Here is an 18,097-nt window from a genome sequence, read left to right as displayed (position 1 = left end):
CTATTGTGTAACAGAAGTCAATAATGAAACGCAAATTCTGGTGAAAGAACCCCATGTGCAAGAACTCATGTGTAAAACAACTGGCTATTATGTTGATAATTAGCTGTTATAATGTAATAATTACTTTGATGATGTCCCTTATTGTTATGGGAAAAAAGACACATTTACACATATGCGGTTTCAGCAGATTCTAAACGATACCAGTGATGTGGATGACAAAACTCTGCCCTGAGCTGCCATCCCTTCTTTCCTGGAGACTTTTGGCAAGGCATCAGAGAACAATGGAATGATTTTTAATGTCAGATAATATCGGCCCACTAATATTATCAGAATGATATTGGCATAAAAATGTCATGTCAGTATCATTTTTTTCCCCTATAATGAAAAATATATAGGCCTATGGGCTCCCCTATTGTTTTTAATGGCTTAATCCCTAATGTTTTAACTAACATTCAGCGAGACAAAAGCATAGGGACCGTCTACAAATGTTTTCTTCAGGTGTACATGTCCATGAACGCAGCTCAGGATCGTCTGTGCTGCTTTTACCACTTTTGAATTGTATCAATCGAAATGATTCCATCCATTATTATTGTTTATTATTTATTATTATTGTTTATTGACAAATATGAACAAAGTGTGATTTTATAACAGTGTTGTTAATGTGATCACAAGTTTACTTGTAATGGACTCACGAGACAATATCAATGTGAACTCGGCAAAAAGTAACTGGAGGGTTCCTGGTTTGAATCCCGCACTTTGGACACCCTTGATTTAAGCACATCTAACCTAATATAATAATAATAATTCAGCTTGTACATTGTGTACATTACAATAATGCACCAGGTCCTAACTGTGTAACACAAACATGGAGCTCATACGGTTGACATTTTAGAAAAGCTTTTATTTCTAAGTTAACCTGTCAAAATTGCTGCTCGTGGTCAAGTTGCAATCACGGTTGGTTCTGTCGCCAAATGTTCATCACATCGATACCTGGGCAGATGTTGGGCCTGCATGAAGGAGCTTCCAAGGGAGCTGTGGCACAACGCTTGACCTCTCAGGCTCTGTGAGCTGGATGACAATATCTATGGTAAACAAGAAAAGACAGATATAAATAACTATGCATGGATAACGTCTCACACACACTACTGTACATTCTGGAGTTGATGTGAAATAGACTGATCCATGCTATGGCTCTAATCTCACCTTCACCAGTACGTAGTCCCCAGCGCTGACCGCAGCTGTATCGGACTCTGCAGACCGAACAGCCACATCCTCCCTGGGAAAGATCACTCTCATGTTGCCATCTGTTCTCCCACACAGCTCCTTGGCAGACCTCTTACTCTCCTGTAGTCAACACATTTGGCCATGAGCGCTGTTGCTTGGTAACATAAGGTTACGGTAACCCAGTACAATATGTGCGCACCTTCTACTCGGAGGCATCTTTGTTGGACGTTAGAAATCCATTTATGGAGTTTTACAAACATTTGGGAATAAGAAAAGGGGAGATGCTTTTAGGCTGCTGAGATTCCAAAGAAGCATCATTGCATAAAAAAAACGCAGAAAACCGTAGGAGATGACAGTCGCGTACAACTGATGTGTTTATAAGACCACAAATCCGCAGAAGGTGGTCACAGAAGGTCAGAGGAACTTCAGTGTGCTTAATGGAAGATTCTCTTTAATTGGGTAAACAATAGGCAACACTGAATTAACATTGTGCAGAAGGTTAAAGCATTGTAAGGAAATGTGAAAGCTTTAGTTCCAAATAATAATGGTTTTATTTCATTTGAACATGCATCAGATTACAATTGAGTGCATCCCATAATCAGTTCACAGTTCCACATGTCCAAAAGGAGTAGGAAGAAGCAAAGCTTATTAAATCCTACCCCTCTATCTGGTACTTTTACAATCAGTAACTGTTACATTTGTTCACTTCCTGCTTTCCTAATAGAGTTTAAGGGTTTTTGGGGGTTTTTTTGTAGAACATACGGTATCTATTAAATCGGAAAATTCAATGATTTCTGTTGTGATTTGACGACGTAATCGTGGTGCAATTTCGCATCACAAGTTATTGTCCGACTCCCCAACCATGATGAAACACTCCGAGGGCGACATGATGGTGAAGATACCAGCCAGACCTCGTGGAAAGGTCACCAGTGCAGTACTCACCCCCTCCACCAGGACAAGCTGCGTGCTGCCAACAAGAGCAGCGTTGACCCTTGCAGCTTCCTGTCTGAACACACTGATGCACTCCTCCAGCCTGTGTTGCTTAACCGCTACTGGCACGTCATCTTGGAGGGAATGGAACGCATGGGTTTTCTAGTTGGGAAACCCAAATTACAGTTTTTTTGTTTTAATTGCCGATTTGAGTGATTTTTTTTTTCGAGCATTTTACTCACCTTTCTCATACTGTAGGCAAAGAGGAACCCGATGTTGTAGCCCACTTCTCTGATGAGGGACAGCGTCTGCTGGTGGTCTTCCTCTGTCTCACCGCAGAAGCCTGAGATGAAGTCACTGCTGAGACTGACCTCTGACACACACATGAAAAAGTTACCTCGAGTTTAAGAAAAAAAACATACAAATACACCCGTAAAATATAATACAGGTGTTCTTTACCTTCAACACATTTCTTTAACTTACATTACGTTAACTTGCAGCCAGCCTGACGCGACATAGTGATTCAGTGTGGAAGTGGTACATTTCTAGCTTCTTGCTTTGCCTTTCTTCTTCCACACTCAGTTCCATTCATATTATTACATTCACAATTATTGTAAACTTAACTTATGCTATTATTAAAGTGAAAGCAGTCTCTTGTGTCGCTTCTGTGGTGTAAACAAAGCTAGCAATATTGTCAGAGGCTACGTGTGGCAGTTTAATGACAAACGTCATAGTTAAGAGGGATGCTGATTTTTTTTTAATGCCATGCGATCGACCCACATTCTCTTCAGATGTCTTATTATTGCTTATCATGTCTATTATATCAGCTAATACAGGTATAAATGTGACTATGGGAGTGGTGTGTTATGTTTTTGGACTGTAGGTGGACTACAAACCCAAAACAACCCAGTCTGTGTGGAATAAAGCCTACCTGGAATAATACTCCTGATGTTCCGTACCAGCTCAAGATAAGCTTCTCTTGTGTAGCTGTAAAACAAATGTTCAGATGCAATAAAAAAAAATATATATATAGTTTTTTTTTCACAATTCTGCAAAGGTTTCTTACCCACGACGCATAGCGTTCAAAACCTGAGTGCTGCCACTCTGAGCTGGAAGATGGATCTGTTTACAAATGTTTCCTCTCTCTGCTATCAAATGCAAAACCTACACATCAATAAAAAAAAAGTTAATAAAGCAGGTAAAATGGGGAAGCATGTCTACCTAAATGTAGAATTGACCAAAAAAACATTTTTTTAAAGAAACTTGGTCACTTCACACTAGAGGTAGAATGAGCCAGAAGGTACATCAAGTCACGGCGCCAAGAAAAAAGGAGCCAAGCTTAACTCTACAGCGTAGAGTAGACAATGCAGGGGTGCTGAAACCCAAAGTGCTTTCTAAATATTCAGACCGCATTCTTACAATGTTATTAATATTCCGACTGTGTTCCAACTACATTTGAGTTTAATGTGCAAGAATTATTCGAGACAGGTTCGAATTGTAATATTAGTATTCCAACAGGCGTTCTTACAAATTTTAAACCCTCTAAATGTGGGACTGTTTATTGGCCACAATGACCTTTTTGGACTTGGATGAGGGCTCGACATTGTTCTGCTCCTTCCTTATCACTATTGTTGTTATCAAAGTGCTTATATTGGACATTTTAGATGGACGCCACTACAAAATATATTTTGAAATTAAAAGGTGTTCATGTACCTCATCGGGAAAGTCCTTAGGATGGGGTGACGTGAATCTGATCCTCATGTCGGGATCCACCTGGGATATTCTATCCAGCAGGTCAGAGAAACGCAGACCTGACTCTGCTGATCTGTTGTTTGGAGTACCTCAGGGCTCTGTTTTTGGGTCCGATTTTGTTTTTGTTATATGTTCTCCCTCTAGGAAAGATTATCCAGGATTTTGATGATGTCTCCTACCATCTGTTTGCTGACGACATTCAGCTGTACTGTTCTTTTAAGGCTTCGGAGATACAAAAATTGAACTCTTTAATGAATTGTTTAGTGCAAATAAAACAATGGCTCGGCGCAATTTCCCTTCAACTGAATTCAGATAAAACTGAGGTGCTGGTGATTGCCCCTGATGAAGTTATTCCAGGGATCAAACAGTATTTGAGTGCTCACAGCCTGTCTTGTAAGTCAAGCGTCAGAAATCTTGGAGTAATTTTTGACAAGGAAATGTCATTACAGCACCACTCAAAGCAGCTCACTCGGAATTGTTTCTTTCAGCTAAGAAAAATCTCGAAACTCCGAACGATTGTATCTAAAAGTGAGCTCGAGATGATAATCCATGCCTTTGTGTCTTCTCGTTTAGACTACTGTAATAGTTTGTTTTCTTGCCTAAACAAAAAAGAGCTGTCTCGTCTGCAACAGGTTCAAAATTCTGCTGCGCGGTTATTGACCCGATGCAACAGAAGGGCTCACATCAGACCGATTCTGAAAGCTCTCCATTGGCTCCCAGTCTCATTCCGTGTGAATTTTAAAATCCTGGTGCTCACTTTTAGAGCCTTGCACGGCCAGGCCCCTGTCTACATACGAGACTTGTTGCGCCCCTATACCCCCTCTCGGAGGCTGAGATCGTCAGATCAAAATTTACTCATGGTCCCTCGTAGTCGTTTTAGGACCCGAGGAGACCTATCTTTTCAGGTTGTTGCGCCGAGGCTCTGGAATGACCTTCCACCCTCCCTGCGTTCGCTTGACTCTGTCGATGCATTTAAGAGTAACCTTAAAACTCACTTGTTTTTGCAGGCATACCCAGCTCAGTAGATTTAGGGTATTATGACCATCATATATTTATTTAGTCTATTTTATTGTATACTGTTTTTATGTACTGTTTTATGTCTATTTTTATTGTACATTGTTTTATTGTTTTATTGTATTTTTATGTGTATTTTAACCCTGTGTTTTGCCTTTTGTGAAGCACTTTGTGACTTTTGTCTGAGAAAGGTGCTATATAAATAAAACTTACTTACTTACTTACTTACTTACCTCCCTGTTTAGCGCGGTACACCGTCTTAAAGCCGCGGCTCAGCTTGGTGGGAATGGCACCACAGAACTGCTCTTCAGATGTGTCTCGGTAGCTGTTCACATTCTGGCCCAGCAATGTCACCTCCTTCACTCCCTGAAAGGATATTCACCACACACATGAAATCAATCCATAAATGTCACTTCGCTTTATTTTTTATTGAATAAATTGTTCTAACTTGCCTGGTCTGAGAGCATACGCACTTCCTGGAGAACAGAGCTGACAGGTCGACTCCTCTCGCGACCGCGGGTGAAGGGAACAATGCAGTAGCTGCACATATTGTCACAGCCCCGCATTATGGACCTGCCAGACCAAATGGCGTGAGTCACTTGAGGATGAATTAGGGTTAAAGACAAGGTAACACCAGAACGTGTCCGCTTGACACGACTTACACGAAGGCACTGTGCCCCTGCGGAGAGCGGTGGACCGGCATGACGTCAGCGTAGGTCTCCTCCAACGAAAGCAGCAGGTTGCTTGCCTGTTGACCTCCCTCGGCCACGGTCAACAGACGGGGGAGATCACGGTAGGCGTCGGGCCCAGCAAGAACATCGACAAGCTTCTCACGCTCCAAAAGCTCCGTCTTTAATCTCTCAGCCATACAACCTGGAGGAGCATACACAAACCAGGATTATTCATAACACAAAAAAACATTTAATATGCTGTTATTCATCAAAAATTGCATGTACAATTGCAGTACCTAAAATCCCAATTTTCATCGGTGTACGACTCTTCAGGCGTTTCTTCTTCATGGCTGTCAGTTGTTGGAGTCTGTTCCAGATCGTTTGTTCAGCTTTTTCTCTGTTAAATAAATAAATACAACAATATAATACGGTCTCAAATGCAAAAGTAAGCATAAATTATGGACATGCTTGAATAGGGATTATTCTGTGAACTGCTCCTACCTTATGGAACATGTTACGAGTAGGACAACGTCTGCCTGCAGACACAGAAACGGGTCAAAACAGGTTGACTACTTCGTGGCTACAAAAATACACAAAAATACACCAAAGCCAGCTGAATACCTCGTTTAGTTGTGTAGTACGTTGATAGCCTTTGTCGTGTAGTATTGACCAGGCAATCTCAGTGTCGTTTACATTCATCTGGCATCCATAGGTTTCAAAATAAACTGTGAAAAGACAAAGTATTGGTTTTACATCACTCCCAAATAACCCAGAGTAACTTTGCAGACGTATGTCATTACCTTTGCGTGAATTCCCCATCTCCAAGTCATCAGGAAGATACTGGTGTTGGTATTCGCTGTCTGCGGCACTTTTTTTCTCACTTGTGACTCCTCTGATGAAATCATGAAAGCTTGGACCAGACGACATTTTAGTTTTCAATGTTTGCCTCCTTTCATTTGAATTACAACACAACCTGACCCGGGAACACCTGAAGGGTAACCACATTTGGGGAAAGGAAAATAATGCACTACTGAGATTTCTCAATTGTTTCATGTTTGTTTAGTTTATCGCTAGTTATACTCGTTTAGATATCAATGCTTTCCAAATATATTAATCTATGATACTAAGCAATTGAGGATAGCAGCGTGAGCCTGTCATTCACCAAGATCATAATCTGCTATTTTCAAGGCATCGTCAGGAAACTCCGGAAATGGCGAATCTTTAAAACCACCACATTGGCTACAAGTGATAGAAATAAATGGTCTAAACTGTACCGAAAAAGCAAGCATTTCTATTGTTTTATATACACCAAAAAGTACAAACATTTCACAAAACTATAGCCGTTCTGTATCGATGCGCGCCGTGAAACCAATACGGAAATGTGTTACAAGGAACGCTCTTGTTTGATTCGCCTGGCAGACAAATGTCCGCCCCTGCAGTCCGTCCATCACGATGATCCGTCGAAACAAATAACTAGCATTAAGGTTCCGGCAGTGTCTTTATATTCAATATATTCAACTCAAGTTGCTTATTTACCATAGAGATTTAAACAAAACAAGACATTTGGCAAATTTATTATTTAGAAACTCTTAAACGTCCTTAAAATGTATTATGTTAAGGTTATTTACTTGCAACATATACTTTATTTATGTGTTAACAGCCATAATTCCGACTACACCAGTACAGTAATGTTTAATTTATTGAAATATATTTACATTTACACACCTGTCAAGTGATCTCCTATATGTAAATTGATAAATAAAACTACTAAACTATGTATGAATGTACAAGAGATGTTGGTATAACTATATAATACTTTTTATTATTTATTCTATCATTAAAAATACACGTAATAAATAAAAAATAAATGCAATTGACATTATTATTTTATATTATTATTGTTATTTATGCTTCCAGAAAAACAGTGCCAAATAAGTACTTGCAATACCTTATACTTAAAGTTGTAATATCAGTTAATTTGAATGAAATATAGAGCGGGTGTGCAAACAAAGTTCAGGAGAAGGTGTGATCTTTTGTGATGTGGGAGTGGCTGGAAGGTTGAATATAAAGTGACTATGGATGCAGGGAGCACAATCAGGGGTGTTCCAGTAGTTTGTGGCAGTGAGAGATGATGAGAGTGGGCATCACAGCGTAGAGAGGAACTACAGGGATCACACACTTTACTTACAGTGGGTAAGTCAGTGTGCGTGTGTGTGTGTGTGTGTGTGCATGTATTTGTGTGGTCGAGGTAAACGAGCATGTCATTTCCACTGCTGTCATAGCCGTCCATTCTTCTAAATGACAAGCTGTATGATGGAGAAAGCTGCACTGCTGCTGTGTTGTTGCCTGGTGGCGTCTACATCAGGATCCCCACTATTCCCATCCATCAGGTAAGGTCCTCTGTGTCTCATTATCATCTTTAAAAGAAGTGTATTTTAATGTTGGAGGGGCGGAGAGGTCATTTCTTTTCCTGTTAAGCTTTCCAAAATGAAAAGATGTAATTAAACACAAAGATGCAGTGCTTGGGAAGAGGTTTTCGGTTGTTATGCTAAGTAGGGGCAGAATGTCGGTCTTAAGTGCCTTCATCCCGCTATTCGGGGGTCAAAGCAGCAAGAGTGTGTGTGTTTGACGATTTTGTGTGAAATCTGAATTAATAGAATAACATCTAGGTTATAATTGGAGCTATTTCTTTGAAGGAAAAAAAAGTCAAGCATATAGCGTGATGGAGTTGAACGTTTCTTTTCTTTATTGGGGTTTTTGTCAGGTTTGGCCAGAGGGACACAGCAATCCTGATGACATCTTCTCTAAAGAATCCAGCGCAGTTTGAAGACACAAGTTCTTCCCAAGAAAGAGAAGAGTTACGGTCAGAATGTTGTTATTGTAGATTGTAGTGTATTGTCTTTGATATTTTATTCTTGCCAGTACTGTATAACTAGTGTTGGGAATGTTACTTTAAACTTTTAACTTTATTAGTTACTTCTCAAAAAAAGTAATTGAGTTGCTAACTGAGTTACTCCACTACTAAAGTAACTAGTTACTAGTAAAAGTAACTATTACCCCCCTCCCCCACAGCAAAGACGGTACCATTACAGCGGTTTTAATTTATTGCAGTCGACAGGTGTTTCTGTGGGTTTAAGTTGCTCACACAAGACGTGGACAAAGTTTTTTTTCGGGGACATAATGTACATTTTACCTTTGACATCAACGAGGTTGAAGTAGTGTCTGTACTTCCATTCGGCAAACGCTGTTTGGACTGCTCTAAGCACCCGCCCACCCAGTTCTCTGATTGGCTGAAAACGCATTCATACTAAACCTTAGCCAAACCTCATTGCTAATGTGCTCTAAACACCCGCCCACCCAGTTCTCTGATTGGCTGAAAACGCATTCATACTAAACCTTAGCCAAACCTCATTGCTAATGTGCTCTAAACACCCGCCCACCCAGTTCTCTGATTGGCTGAAAACGCAATCTTACTAACCCTTAGCCAAACCTCATTGCTAATGTGCTTAAGCACCCGCCCACTCAAGTTCTCTGATTGGCTGAAGACGCAATTTTACTAAAACCTGAGCCAATCCTCATTGCTTATGTGTTTATCCCACATCCATTACTTGCAAGAGGGGCAAACACATGAATGAAATGAGGATGTATTACTGCCATTTCTATGACTTTGTGGACTATTTCCAGTCTTTACCAAGATTGTTGCTGTCATTATTTACTCACAAAAGGCGCAATTGCATTAACTATATGACACATTCTATATTGGAATTTGTATAACTTTTTGGAGCCATTATTTTGTTTGTGCAAAGTCTCTGGTGTCATTAATTACTAATTAATTATTAAAAAGAGGGTCTATGAAAAGGCACATACTATTATGTATGAATTTGTGGACTATTTCCAGTCTTATCCGGAGTCGTTCTGATGATTTATTTTTGCTGTTGTCATTAATTGCTTGAAAAAAGGGCGATTTCCATGTTATACTATTTTCAGTATTAAGATATTTGTGTATTTATTCATTTGTGTCTAATTTCCTTCATGTATACAGATATTCCTCATAAGATATTAATTTGAACTCTTGAAAGGAAAGAATCAAGTATAGATTCTAAAATGTTGGTTTCAATGTATTTCAGCTTAGCCCGCCACGCCGACGCCATCTTTACAAACAGTTACAGGAAAGTCCTGGGCCAAATCTCTGCCAGGAAGTTCCTTCAGACCATCATGGGCAAACGCCTGGAGTAGGTATCACCCAATCAATCCAATCCTTCCAATGCGTGCAAACCTATTGTTCCTGCAGCACAATGGAACTTGAATCATCAAGTGTTCTCCCCCAACCCCCCCCAGAGATGGAAGTGAGAGTTACATGAAACGCCAGTCAGATGTCTACGAGGGAAGATATAATGAAGCTCTGACATCCATCCTGAGCAATCAGAGATACACGAGGACTTGAAGAAATGCAGCGAGGCTCGGGTAAACACGACAAGCTAATACTCCCAGGAAGCTCCGAACGTTAGATTTTTTTTTCTTTGTTCCCTGCAGACTGAAGCAGACACACGGTGTGCTCCTTTTCAAAACCATCTCAGCTTGATGTCCCTGACCAAAATATCATTTCCCCCTTATTTTCATGGAAGCATTGAAGAAAAGATCCACAATTCATAATACCTGTATTGTCAGTTATTGTATGTTAATTTTTTTTAATTGTGTAAATTAGCAATGTTGGCTTCAAGTGTTGTCAACATTTGGAGGCCTAATCATAATAAAAATTAATATATTCCTTCGTGGGGCTCGTGAATGTTCTTCTTTTTGATCAATCCAAAGTAGTCTTAGACACGACACAACAAGCGCTGTCAATCAAAAAAAACAGAATAGGCCCGTTAATAATTTTTTGTTTAGTGTTTAGCATGACACAATATGTTGCTACTTCCAATGGGTCTGCTGCACACTTGTGTACCAAATTCATTGAACACTTGCATTCACACCTCCAATCATTTATTTAATATTTTCCGTTAGAAAAAAACATATCCTCAAATTGCCCGTGTGTTAATTTATCTGGGGGAGGGGGGGGGGGGACCAAACTTTTCATATTAAATGTGAAACCACTTCTGCATTTTCACATCAAAGTCAAATCAGGCAGAAGTGGGTCAAATCTGCAGTGGAGGTGAGAACTCAAGAGAGGGAGAACTCAAGAAGAATGTACAAAAAAAATAAAAAAAAAAATCCAGGACTTAAATTCTGTCAAGAAACCACAAGAATAAAAAATTAAAAAAAACACAAAAAGTCCAATAATCTCACAGGAAGATGAAGTGCCACGATCAGATCAGTGGCCTTGCGGCACCCCAAGTGGACTCAAATTCTTCCTCTGTCATTCGGTTTAAATGTCTGATTTGATGGTCTTTTTTCCCCCCATTTCGTTGGCTTATTTTTTCTCAATTCTGTAGGGGGAAGAAAGAAAGAGTGCATATTAGTGCTTTCATACTCTTTACACTTGACTTAGTGTAAACATCCATGACGTGAAGATGCTACATGCATTTAAATGTGGCGCAGGTAATGTTACTTGGATGGAGGGGGGGGGGGTGGAACATACAAGAAATAACCATGGCTGCTAACTAATATCCAAATAGGCCTGCCACGACAACAAATTTAGCAGGACGATAAATGTGCTACTAAGTTATTAGCAATTTTTTTTCATGGAGCGAGCGACACCGTCTATAAGCGCGCACCATTCTGCGCTATTAGGACGAAGGCTCAGCTGCACCTCCAGTGGTAGGTTTGTTTTCTTATTTGTGAAAAGTGAAAAGGATGGTTGTGTCAACGAGGTTGGCCGTGTTCCCCTTCTTCTTCGTCACTACTTTCAAACAAATGCATTCATGCTCTCACCTTGTTGATTTGGATTAAAAACAAAAAACATTCCCACACTGGGGCTGTTCCGTTTGCCTTGAAAACCACCTCTTCTGTGCCGTTATTCATGTTAGCGTATGCCGGCTCACAAGGCTAACCGCTAGTAGCTCCGCCTCCACAGAGGCTGAATGAGATAAGGGTTCATTCAACCATAGGACCAACGTGCACAGACAAATGCAGAGTGAAGCCTCTTGTCATCCAGCCTGTGTGGTCCAGAGAGATGCAACACACACACATGCACGGGGGGGCATAAATGACATTAATAGTTAGATGAATTGATTAATTGATCAATTATCATGACAGGCCCATATCCAAACAATCCCACCGTATCGGCTGGAGTGGAAACCAATGGAGGGATTAGTGGAAAGTGATCATGGTGGGGGTGAATGCAAGGCGACCCAGCATATCAGTTGGGATGAGTGATCACCACACAGGCATGCATGCTGCCAGCCTACATAGAGATGCACTTTGGGGGGGTGGGGGGTGGCGGGTACAGCCTAGGAGGAAGCCCTTACTTCAGCCTGGGGAGCACAACCAGCTCCTTTGTTACAGGCGATTTATCGGAGGCTCCTATACTTTGCCAACCTACTACTTTGCTCGGCCGCAATCCTGAAAGAGGAGTAAGAGACAGCGACGTATAGAAGAGAGTAAGAGATTGGACAGGAAATGGAGACGTCCTCACTGAGTCATCATTAATTGTGGTTTGCCACTCGTATCATAAAAAGGCTGTGTGTTGAACAAGGAGAGGTATAAGTGAGACAAACAACGTCTTGAGGCAGTAACACAAGTGCCACATGGCTTGTTGGACGCTTAAGGGGGCTCGACAAGAGATTGCCCACTTGCAGCATCTCGCTCGCAGCCGTGCTTTTCCCAACAGAGAGCAACATGGAGAGCCACTTTTCTTTCTATTTTCAAGCAGCAAACTATCGAGGGGGGCCTCTAGAACATCTGAAAGCATCAGATTCCTCTCAAGGACTAAGGAGTCTTTAGCGCCAGGTGCCGTCGCCGCCGCACGTACCTCTTCACCGCCTTCTGAGCCAGCATGCGGTTCCCGGCCAGGAATGTTACACCCCCGATAATCGCCAGGTACTTAAGAGTCTGGAACATGTTCAAGTGGGTCCAGTAGACGTACATCAGTCCCAGCATGGCTGGAAAACAGAATCAATATCACATTTTCATTCTTTAATGGAAAAAGGTAACAGCATCCATTGTGCTGGTTGTGGATTATGTACATATTAAAATTCCACATTGCAAAATTAGAATCAGAGAAAAGACATAGGCATAGAAGTTAAGTTAGCAGTTCCTTATCGTTTTTTTAGTTTAGACAGTGTACTTCCGGTATTACAATACATACATCAATGTAGTCCAGTACGTCCATGCATTGTAATGGAAGCTTTGCTCTTATTACCCAATATGTAGACAAATAAGAGTAAATAAGCCACTTACGACGTGAATAAAACTCCTGCACGACTAGTGTCATAGTAAATGCGTTCCCTTGTGCCTATAGAGTGAGGGATGGCTGTACAGCGCTTGGCGCTGTTAACTGGTTCCAGGCCCGACCATACTTGTGAATTACTGCTAAGGAGGATTCCTTTTCTTTAAATTGGATATTTTGGTAGTTAGAGCACAGAAAAAAACATGTTTACAACCTTCCGGACAGTTTGTGACATTACTAGAGCCCTCTAAACACAATAACACCCCTATAGTCACCTTTATGCTCTTATTAGCCAATATAGTAGGCATAAAAGACATAAAATGAGCATAAGACATAATACAGACTTGCGCGTTAGCATTGGGAGCCACATTTATTATTATGCAGAGGTAAGACTATGTTGAAAGACTAACCTGCATGCCCTGCATGGAAGAGAATGGTGCTGGGTGAGAAGCTCAAGTTGGAAATGTTGGCTCCAAGCTTAATCCACTGCAAAGGGGAGAAGAAAGACGCAAACAAAAGGTGTTTATCATCTTACACTTCATACATGCGGCTCATTCCAACAATATCTATTAGGGTAAACTAAAACTAATACCATGGTGTTCATTGAGATGATAAACTGCACATTTAAAAAAATATTAATAATAAGATGATGACAGCAATGATTTTGCCATTTAAAGATGGCGTCCATTATTACCAGGATGAGCAGGAGCAGCAAGGGAGACAGGACGAGTGCGGTGAAGGTGTTGGAAACAACAGTTGGGGGCTTCTTCTCTGGTTCCCTGAATAAGTGCTGCAAAAGTGGGAGGCAAGATTCAAGCTGGGATTCAAAGCAACTGGTCTTGACCGGTTCCACCTGGTTGGCAGGAACATTGTGATGAAAATGAGCTTTACCTGGATCTCTGGTTTGGGTACGTAAAGAGTCTTGGGCTGAATAGCAGCGGGGGCTTCCTCATCCACAAACTTCAGCACAACATCAGCCTTTGAACAGATCGATAGTGAATGTCAACAAGACAATACGGACAACGCTGACACCTCACCGAACACTTACCACGTTCCACAGGATTGGATTCTCCAAGGTGGCATCCCCAACAATCAGATACAGGGAGTAGGTGCCGGAGATCGAGTCAAACTCTGATTTGAGTTTTGCCGTGTCTAACTCAAACTTATACACGCTCTTGTCGGGCTCTGCAACAAAAACAACCTCTTGGCCGGTTTTCTGATTGTGCAGTCGAACAAAAGTCTGCGACAGAGGAAACAAACGGGAAGACATTTAGACAGCTCGCCCGGGGTGTGATGCCGATGTGTTCGGCTCCAAATCCCGGTTACAGACCTGGTGGGGTGTGAGTTCAACCCCGGTGTTGACATCAACCAGCTGAAAGGACATAGCAAAGTTCTGGTGGCTGTCGGCTGTGAATGGGCTCTTGGCTTTGGAGGGATAGTTGACCCTGGATCAGTTCAAATCATTTGGTTTTTTTATGGGTCAGAAATATGTAGACGGTAAAAGGTGCAAGTCTTGAGTTCTAACCTGGTGGTCTTCGTGCCGATGCTCTGGTCCTTGTCCACCACAGAGAGGTCCATGTTGGTGATGGACACCTCAGTGGACACTTTCATTTTGAGCTAGATAATAATGTGTAGGTAATTTGTCAGTCAACTTTGATAAAACCCATACTGATAAAGATTTATATTTAACTGCACTTGGTCCACACAGAAGGACGGGAACTTGTTGTCAAACATCATGACTACTAATACTACCACACCACTACTATCAGGTAAACCAGAGCCCTCGGGTGCTGCCTTGTTGTAGGTCTTATTTAGCGTGAAATAGAACTGCTAAAGTACTCTTTAAAGCAGCTTGGCGGCATCAGGGTTTCATCATTTCAACTGCAAAGCCTAGAACCTGCAGGTTTGTCCGGTTATTTCACCATTAGTGGAATTCCACACTGCGCAAAAGTCGGGCCTTGGGTGTGGGCCTCGCTAGAGATGACATGTCTTATGTACGTAAATGTTAACAATAGATAGAAACTCACCTCAACGCGATTGGCAATTAATCGGCTATCTCCAGTCACAGAAACAATAAACTGGTAATATCCACTGGCCGGTTGCTGGGACATGAAGTTCAGTTCAAAGACGCCACTGAAAAACAAGGAAGGATTTCCATGTTAGTGAATGCATCATGGGCGTGAGTGTGATTGGTGGACGAGCAAGAAGTATGGTTGTCACTGGAGCTGAGAGCTATGGAAACACGTGTGCGGGTCCTCTGTGTCAGGATGCTACAATAGCTTTCATATAGAAAAATCTACACATTGTTATTTTATTAATTCAACCAAATCACCTTATTGTATTTACAGGACAGTGTCTCTTTAATTTGACTTTTTGGACTAATTTGTCTCTCTGAAAGTTTGTGAAATGTTACTACGGAGGAGCTCCATAATACAGTTGGCTATAATGTGCATGTTGGTGTGTGAGTGTGCACTCTCAACCTAGAGGCAAGACAAAGACTAATTATATCCCCCCCCCAATGATACATACTCATTGAGTGTGAATGGTGCTTGGCCAAGTATGATGGCCTTGGAGGCCATAGAATAGACAGACTCCACTTGCACGTTGGCTGAAGCCAGAGGCTGAGACATGACGTCGGTAACAAGGAGCTGCAAATCAAGAGGTAGAACGAGAATGACCAACCGATGTGATCCATGTTCACCAGAATAAAGCCGTTATTTCCAGCGGTCGTACCTGCAGAGTTGGCTGGCTGTGCGACACTGTGGCCGGGCCATGAGTACCGATGACAACTGGAACGTGGAAGCGGTTGTTGGAGAAAGTCGCGGCAGCATTCGCCACGCTGAAGGCCTCAGCCAGGGAGTCCCAGGATTTCTTGCTAAAAATGGAGTTCACCAGCTGAATGACTTGGTCCTTGCGAGAGAGAGAGAGAGCGAGAGAAAAAATGCTAAGTGGTATAATTCCACTTTTAGGCCCCGCAGTAACGAAGTGAATGAAACGCTGTCATTGTGAGGAAAAAGATCGCTTGTGTTGGATTTGTATATGATATGTAAATAGCTTACATTAATAACACAAATGAAATTGCAAGTCTTTAACCACAAACACAGGCATTACCGTAGTTTGTTGAGGATTTTGTAGGAATATGTGAGGTCCGACATCCCATTAGAAAAGTTAGCCAAGCTACATCATTTCTGTAATACTGGCCAAAATTGTGCAAAGACATATTGCATCAAGGGATTTTTCCAATTTCATTAACAAACATTTTATTTACAGTCACAAAAGGACCCATGCTATGCTAGTAGAATAAGTGTATAAGTGGATAAGGTAAAACTTAAAATAGGAAATAAAATGCAGCCGTACGCTTAAAAGAATATTTATACCTCTTTGAGGGGGGGTTCCATATCAACATGATCCGACAGGGAATAAGCCGCAGTCACAAACATGGCAGTGGCCTCCAGTCCTTCTTCAAATTGGAGGTAGATGCCACCAAGATCATCTAAACGTGCCGTCAGATCCTGTGAGTGAAATCAGGAAACAACAGCATTCATGTGGCGGTCTGACAAAGATAATTGCTGCAACAGCACCACCTGGTGGAGGGCCAAGCACTCACCTCAATTTCCTCAAGTATTCCTCCAAGCTCTGTCTGCTGGGAAAGGCGGGCGGCGGTTTGCAGAGCTGAGGTAATACTGTGCAAAAGGTAGCGTGTAAAACATGAAACTAATTTGGGCACACAAATCCCCCCCCAACAAACTTACGCCACCACATTGTCCTCCTTGTTGATGCGAGCTGTGAGTGCACCTACGACTTCCTGAGAGGTCAGAGGAAGGCCCAGGGAACTGAGCGCGCTCACAGCCCTGTGAATTTGAGTCATGGTGGAGTCTTCACTCACAGCGGCCAGGAGGATGTCGCGGGTTTCATTAGACACAGGAATCTAAGTGGTGAAGAAAAGGCTTAACATTATGAGGTCATACCAATAAATCCCATAACATTAAAAATATGTCTGGATACAGTGCACCATGCTGGGCCACAGAAGGTGGCTCCCTCTGCTCTATATGTATAATGTCATGTCATGATATCGGATGAGGACAAAACAACTCCACCATCTGCTTGGATGTGTTACCAATAATGTTTTTTACTGTACAGTTCCAAAAGCAAAATCTACAGTATATAAGCGTTCTAAAGTCAAAACAAGGACCTCAAGAAACTGGACAAATATTGACGATGACAACATTTCAGCGACAAGGAATGAGAATTGCTACAGCTGGAAGTCAACAACATATCTTGCACTTTTCCTGCAGGTTCTTGGATTTTGATCAGGAGAGTCTATGGTACAAAATCTAGTACAAAATCCGGTAAGATCAATTATTTGTGGGAACATTTGCATACCTCACACCCAGATATGGCTTGGCTGGTCTCCGCAGCAAAAAAGAGCGAGTCGATACTAGTGGGATCCAGCTGGGATTTCAGGAACTGGCACACTTCCTGTGTGATTACAAATCATCACTCAATTTTAGTTATGCTGAGCACAAAAATAAAAACGTTCAAGAGGGTTGTCTTTTGAATGGGAGGGAATAATGACAACGTTTTACACACCTTGTGATCAGGAACAGAGGCTCCAAGCTTGGTGAGGCCAATAACAGAATAGTATGCTGATTCCAGGTCAGTGAAGGGCTGGCTAAGGAGGTTTTGAAGGCGGGCAACGTCGCTCAGGGAAAGGAAGTGTGCCGGTGTGAGAGTCTGAGCTCCAGTCAGAGCCAGGCTAAGGAGGACCAACCCGAGCAACCCTGTGGACACAAGGAAATAATAGTAGTAAAAAAAATCTCTGCAGATATGCACCGTTTCGATTTTAATAGACACACAATGCCGACTATGATGTCTGACGTTTGCTACACAGCAAGCTAGCTAACTAAGGCAGTACATGAAGCAAGACGCTACAGTCGCCCACATGTTTTTCTTCTATACATTCACGAAGGTAACGCGATATTTTATACTTAATGCAACCAGCACGATATACATATGAAAACATGCACAGCTTTATAGAGAAAAACGAGTTTATTTCACTTACTGAACCGTTCCATGTCTGGCAGTCTAATGCACCGTCACCAAATCGCACGAGTACTTCCGGTGCAGAGCCCACCTCTCCGGAAAGATGTAATATCCGGTTTGACATTTCACAATAATA

The 18,097-nt window shown here is 41.7% G+C and overlaps 3 protein-coding genes across 3 annotated transcripts; 1 reads left to right on the top strand and 2 right to left on the bottom strand.

Annotated features, from left to right (window-relative positions):
- Window positions 1-125: 125 nt before the first annotated feature.
- On the bottom strand, window positions 126-6,936 carry cdk5rap1 (CDK5 regulatory subunit associated protein 1). The gene is made up of 14 exons (XM_078794407.1): window positions 6,392-6,936; window positions 6,213-6,316; window positions 6,093-6,127; window positions 5,888-5,988; window positions 5,583-5,793; window positions 5,369-5,493; window positions 5,154-5,282; window positions 3,868-3,965; window positions 3,221-3,318; window positions 3,086-3,141; window positions 2,397-2,527; window positions 2,167-2,316; window positions 1,204-1,344; window positions 126-1,082 (listed from the first exon to the last, which is right to left on the bottom strand). Exons 1-14 carry the CDS (start codon window positions 6,642-6,644, stop codon window positions 939-941), a joined length of 1,776 nt encoding a protein of 591 aa, XP_078650533.1. The 5' UTR covers window positions 6,645-6,936; the 3' UTR covers window positions 126-938.
- A 762-nt stretch (window positions 6,937-7,698) lies between these two features.
- Window positions 7,699-10,351, top strand: ghrh (growth hormone releasing hormone). The gene is made up of 6 exons (XM_058080696.2): window positions 7,699-7,784; window positions 7,874-7,981; window positions 8,356-8,454; window positions 9,719-9,823; window positions 9,930-10,055; window positions 10,125-10,351. The coding sequence occupies exons 2-5, from the start codon at window positions 7,890-7,892 to the stop codon at window positions 10,033-10,035; spliced, it is 402 nt and encodes a 133-aa protein (XP_057936679.2). The 5' UTR covers window positions 7,699-7,784; window positions 7,874-7,889; the 3' UTR covers window positions 10,036-10,055; window positions 10,125-10,351.
- rpn2 (ribophorin II) lies at window positions 10,260-18,090 on the bottom strand. Its single transcript, XM_058089076.2, has 18 exons — window positions 17,981-18,090; window positions 17,509-17,699; window positions 17,302-17,397; window positions 16,671-16,846; window positions 16,526-16,601; window positions 16,296-16,430; window positions 15,652-15,828; window positions 15,448-15,566; window positions 14,946-15,051; window positions 14,444-14,535; window positions 14,249-14,363; window positions 13,967-14,158; window positions 13,810-13,896; window positions 13,613-13,708; window positions 13,329-13,404; window positions 12,502-12,631; window positions 11,999-12,092; window positions 10,260-11,017 (listed from the first exon to the last, which is right to left on the bottom strand). The coding sequence occupies exons 1-17, from the start codon at window positions 17,991-17,993 to the stop codon at window positions 12,041-12,043; spliced, it is 1,929 nt and encodes a 642-aa protein (XP_057945059.2). The 5' UTR covers window positions 17,994-18,090; the 3' UTR covers window positions 10,260-11,017; window positions 11,999-12,040.
- Between the last annotated feature and the right edge of the window lie 7 nt (window positions 18,091-18,097).

This window comes from Doryrhamphus excisus, linkage group LG11 (genome assembly GCF_037039965.1).
Source record: "Doryrhamphus excisus strain RoL-2023G ecotype Guam linkage group LG11, RoL_Dexc_Guam_v1.1, whole genome shotgun sequence".
Lineage (NCBI taxonomy): Eukaryota > Metazoa > Chordata > Actinopteri > Syngnathiformes > Syngnathidae > Doryrhamphus > Doryrhamphus excisus.
Note: the sequence above shows the minus strand (reverse complement) of the source record. Positions and strands in the feature narration are given on the sequence as shown.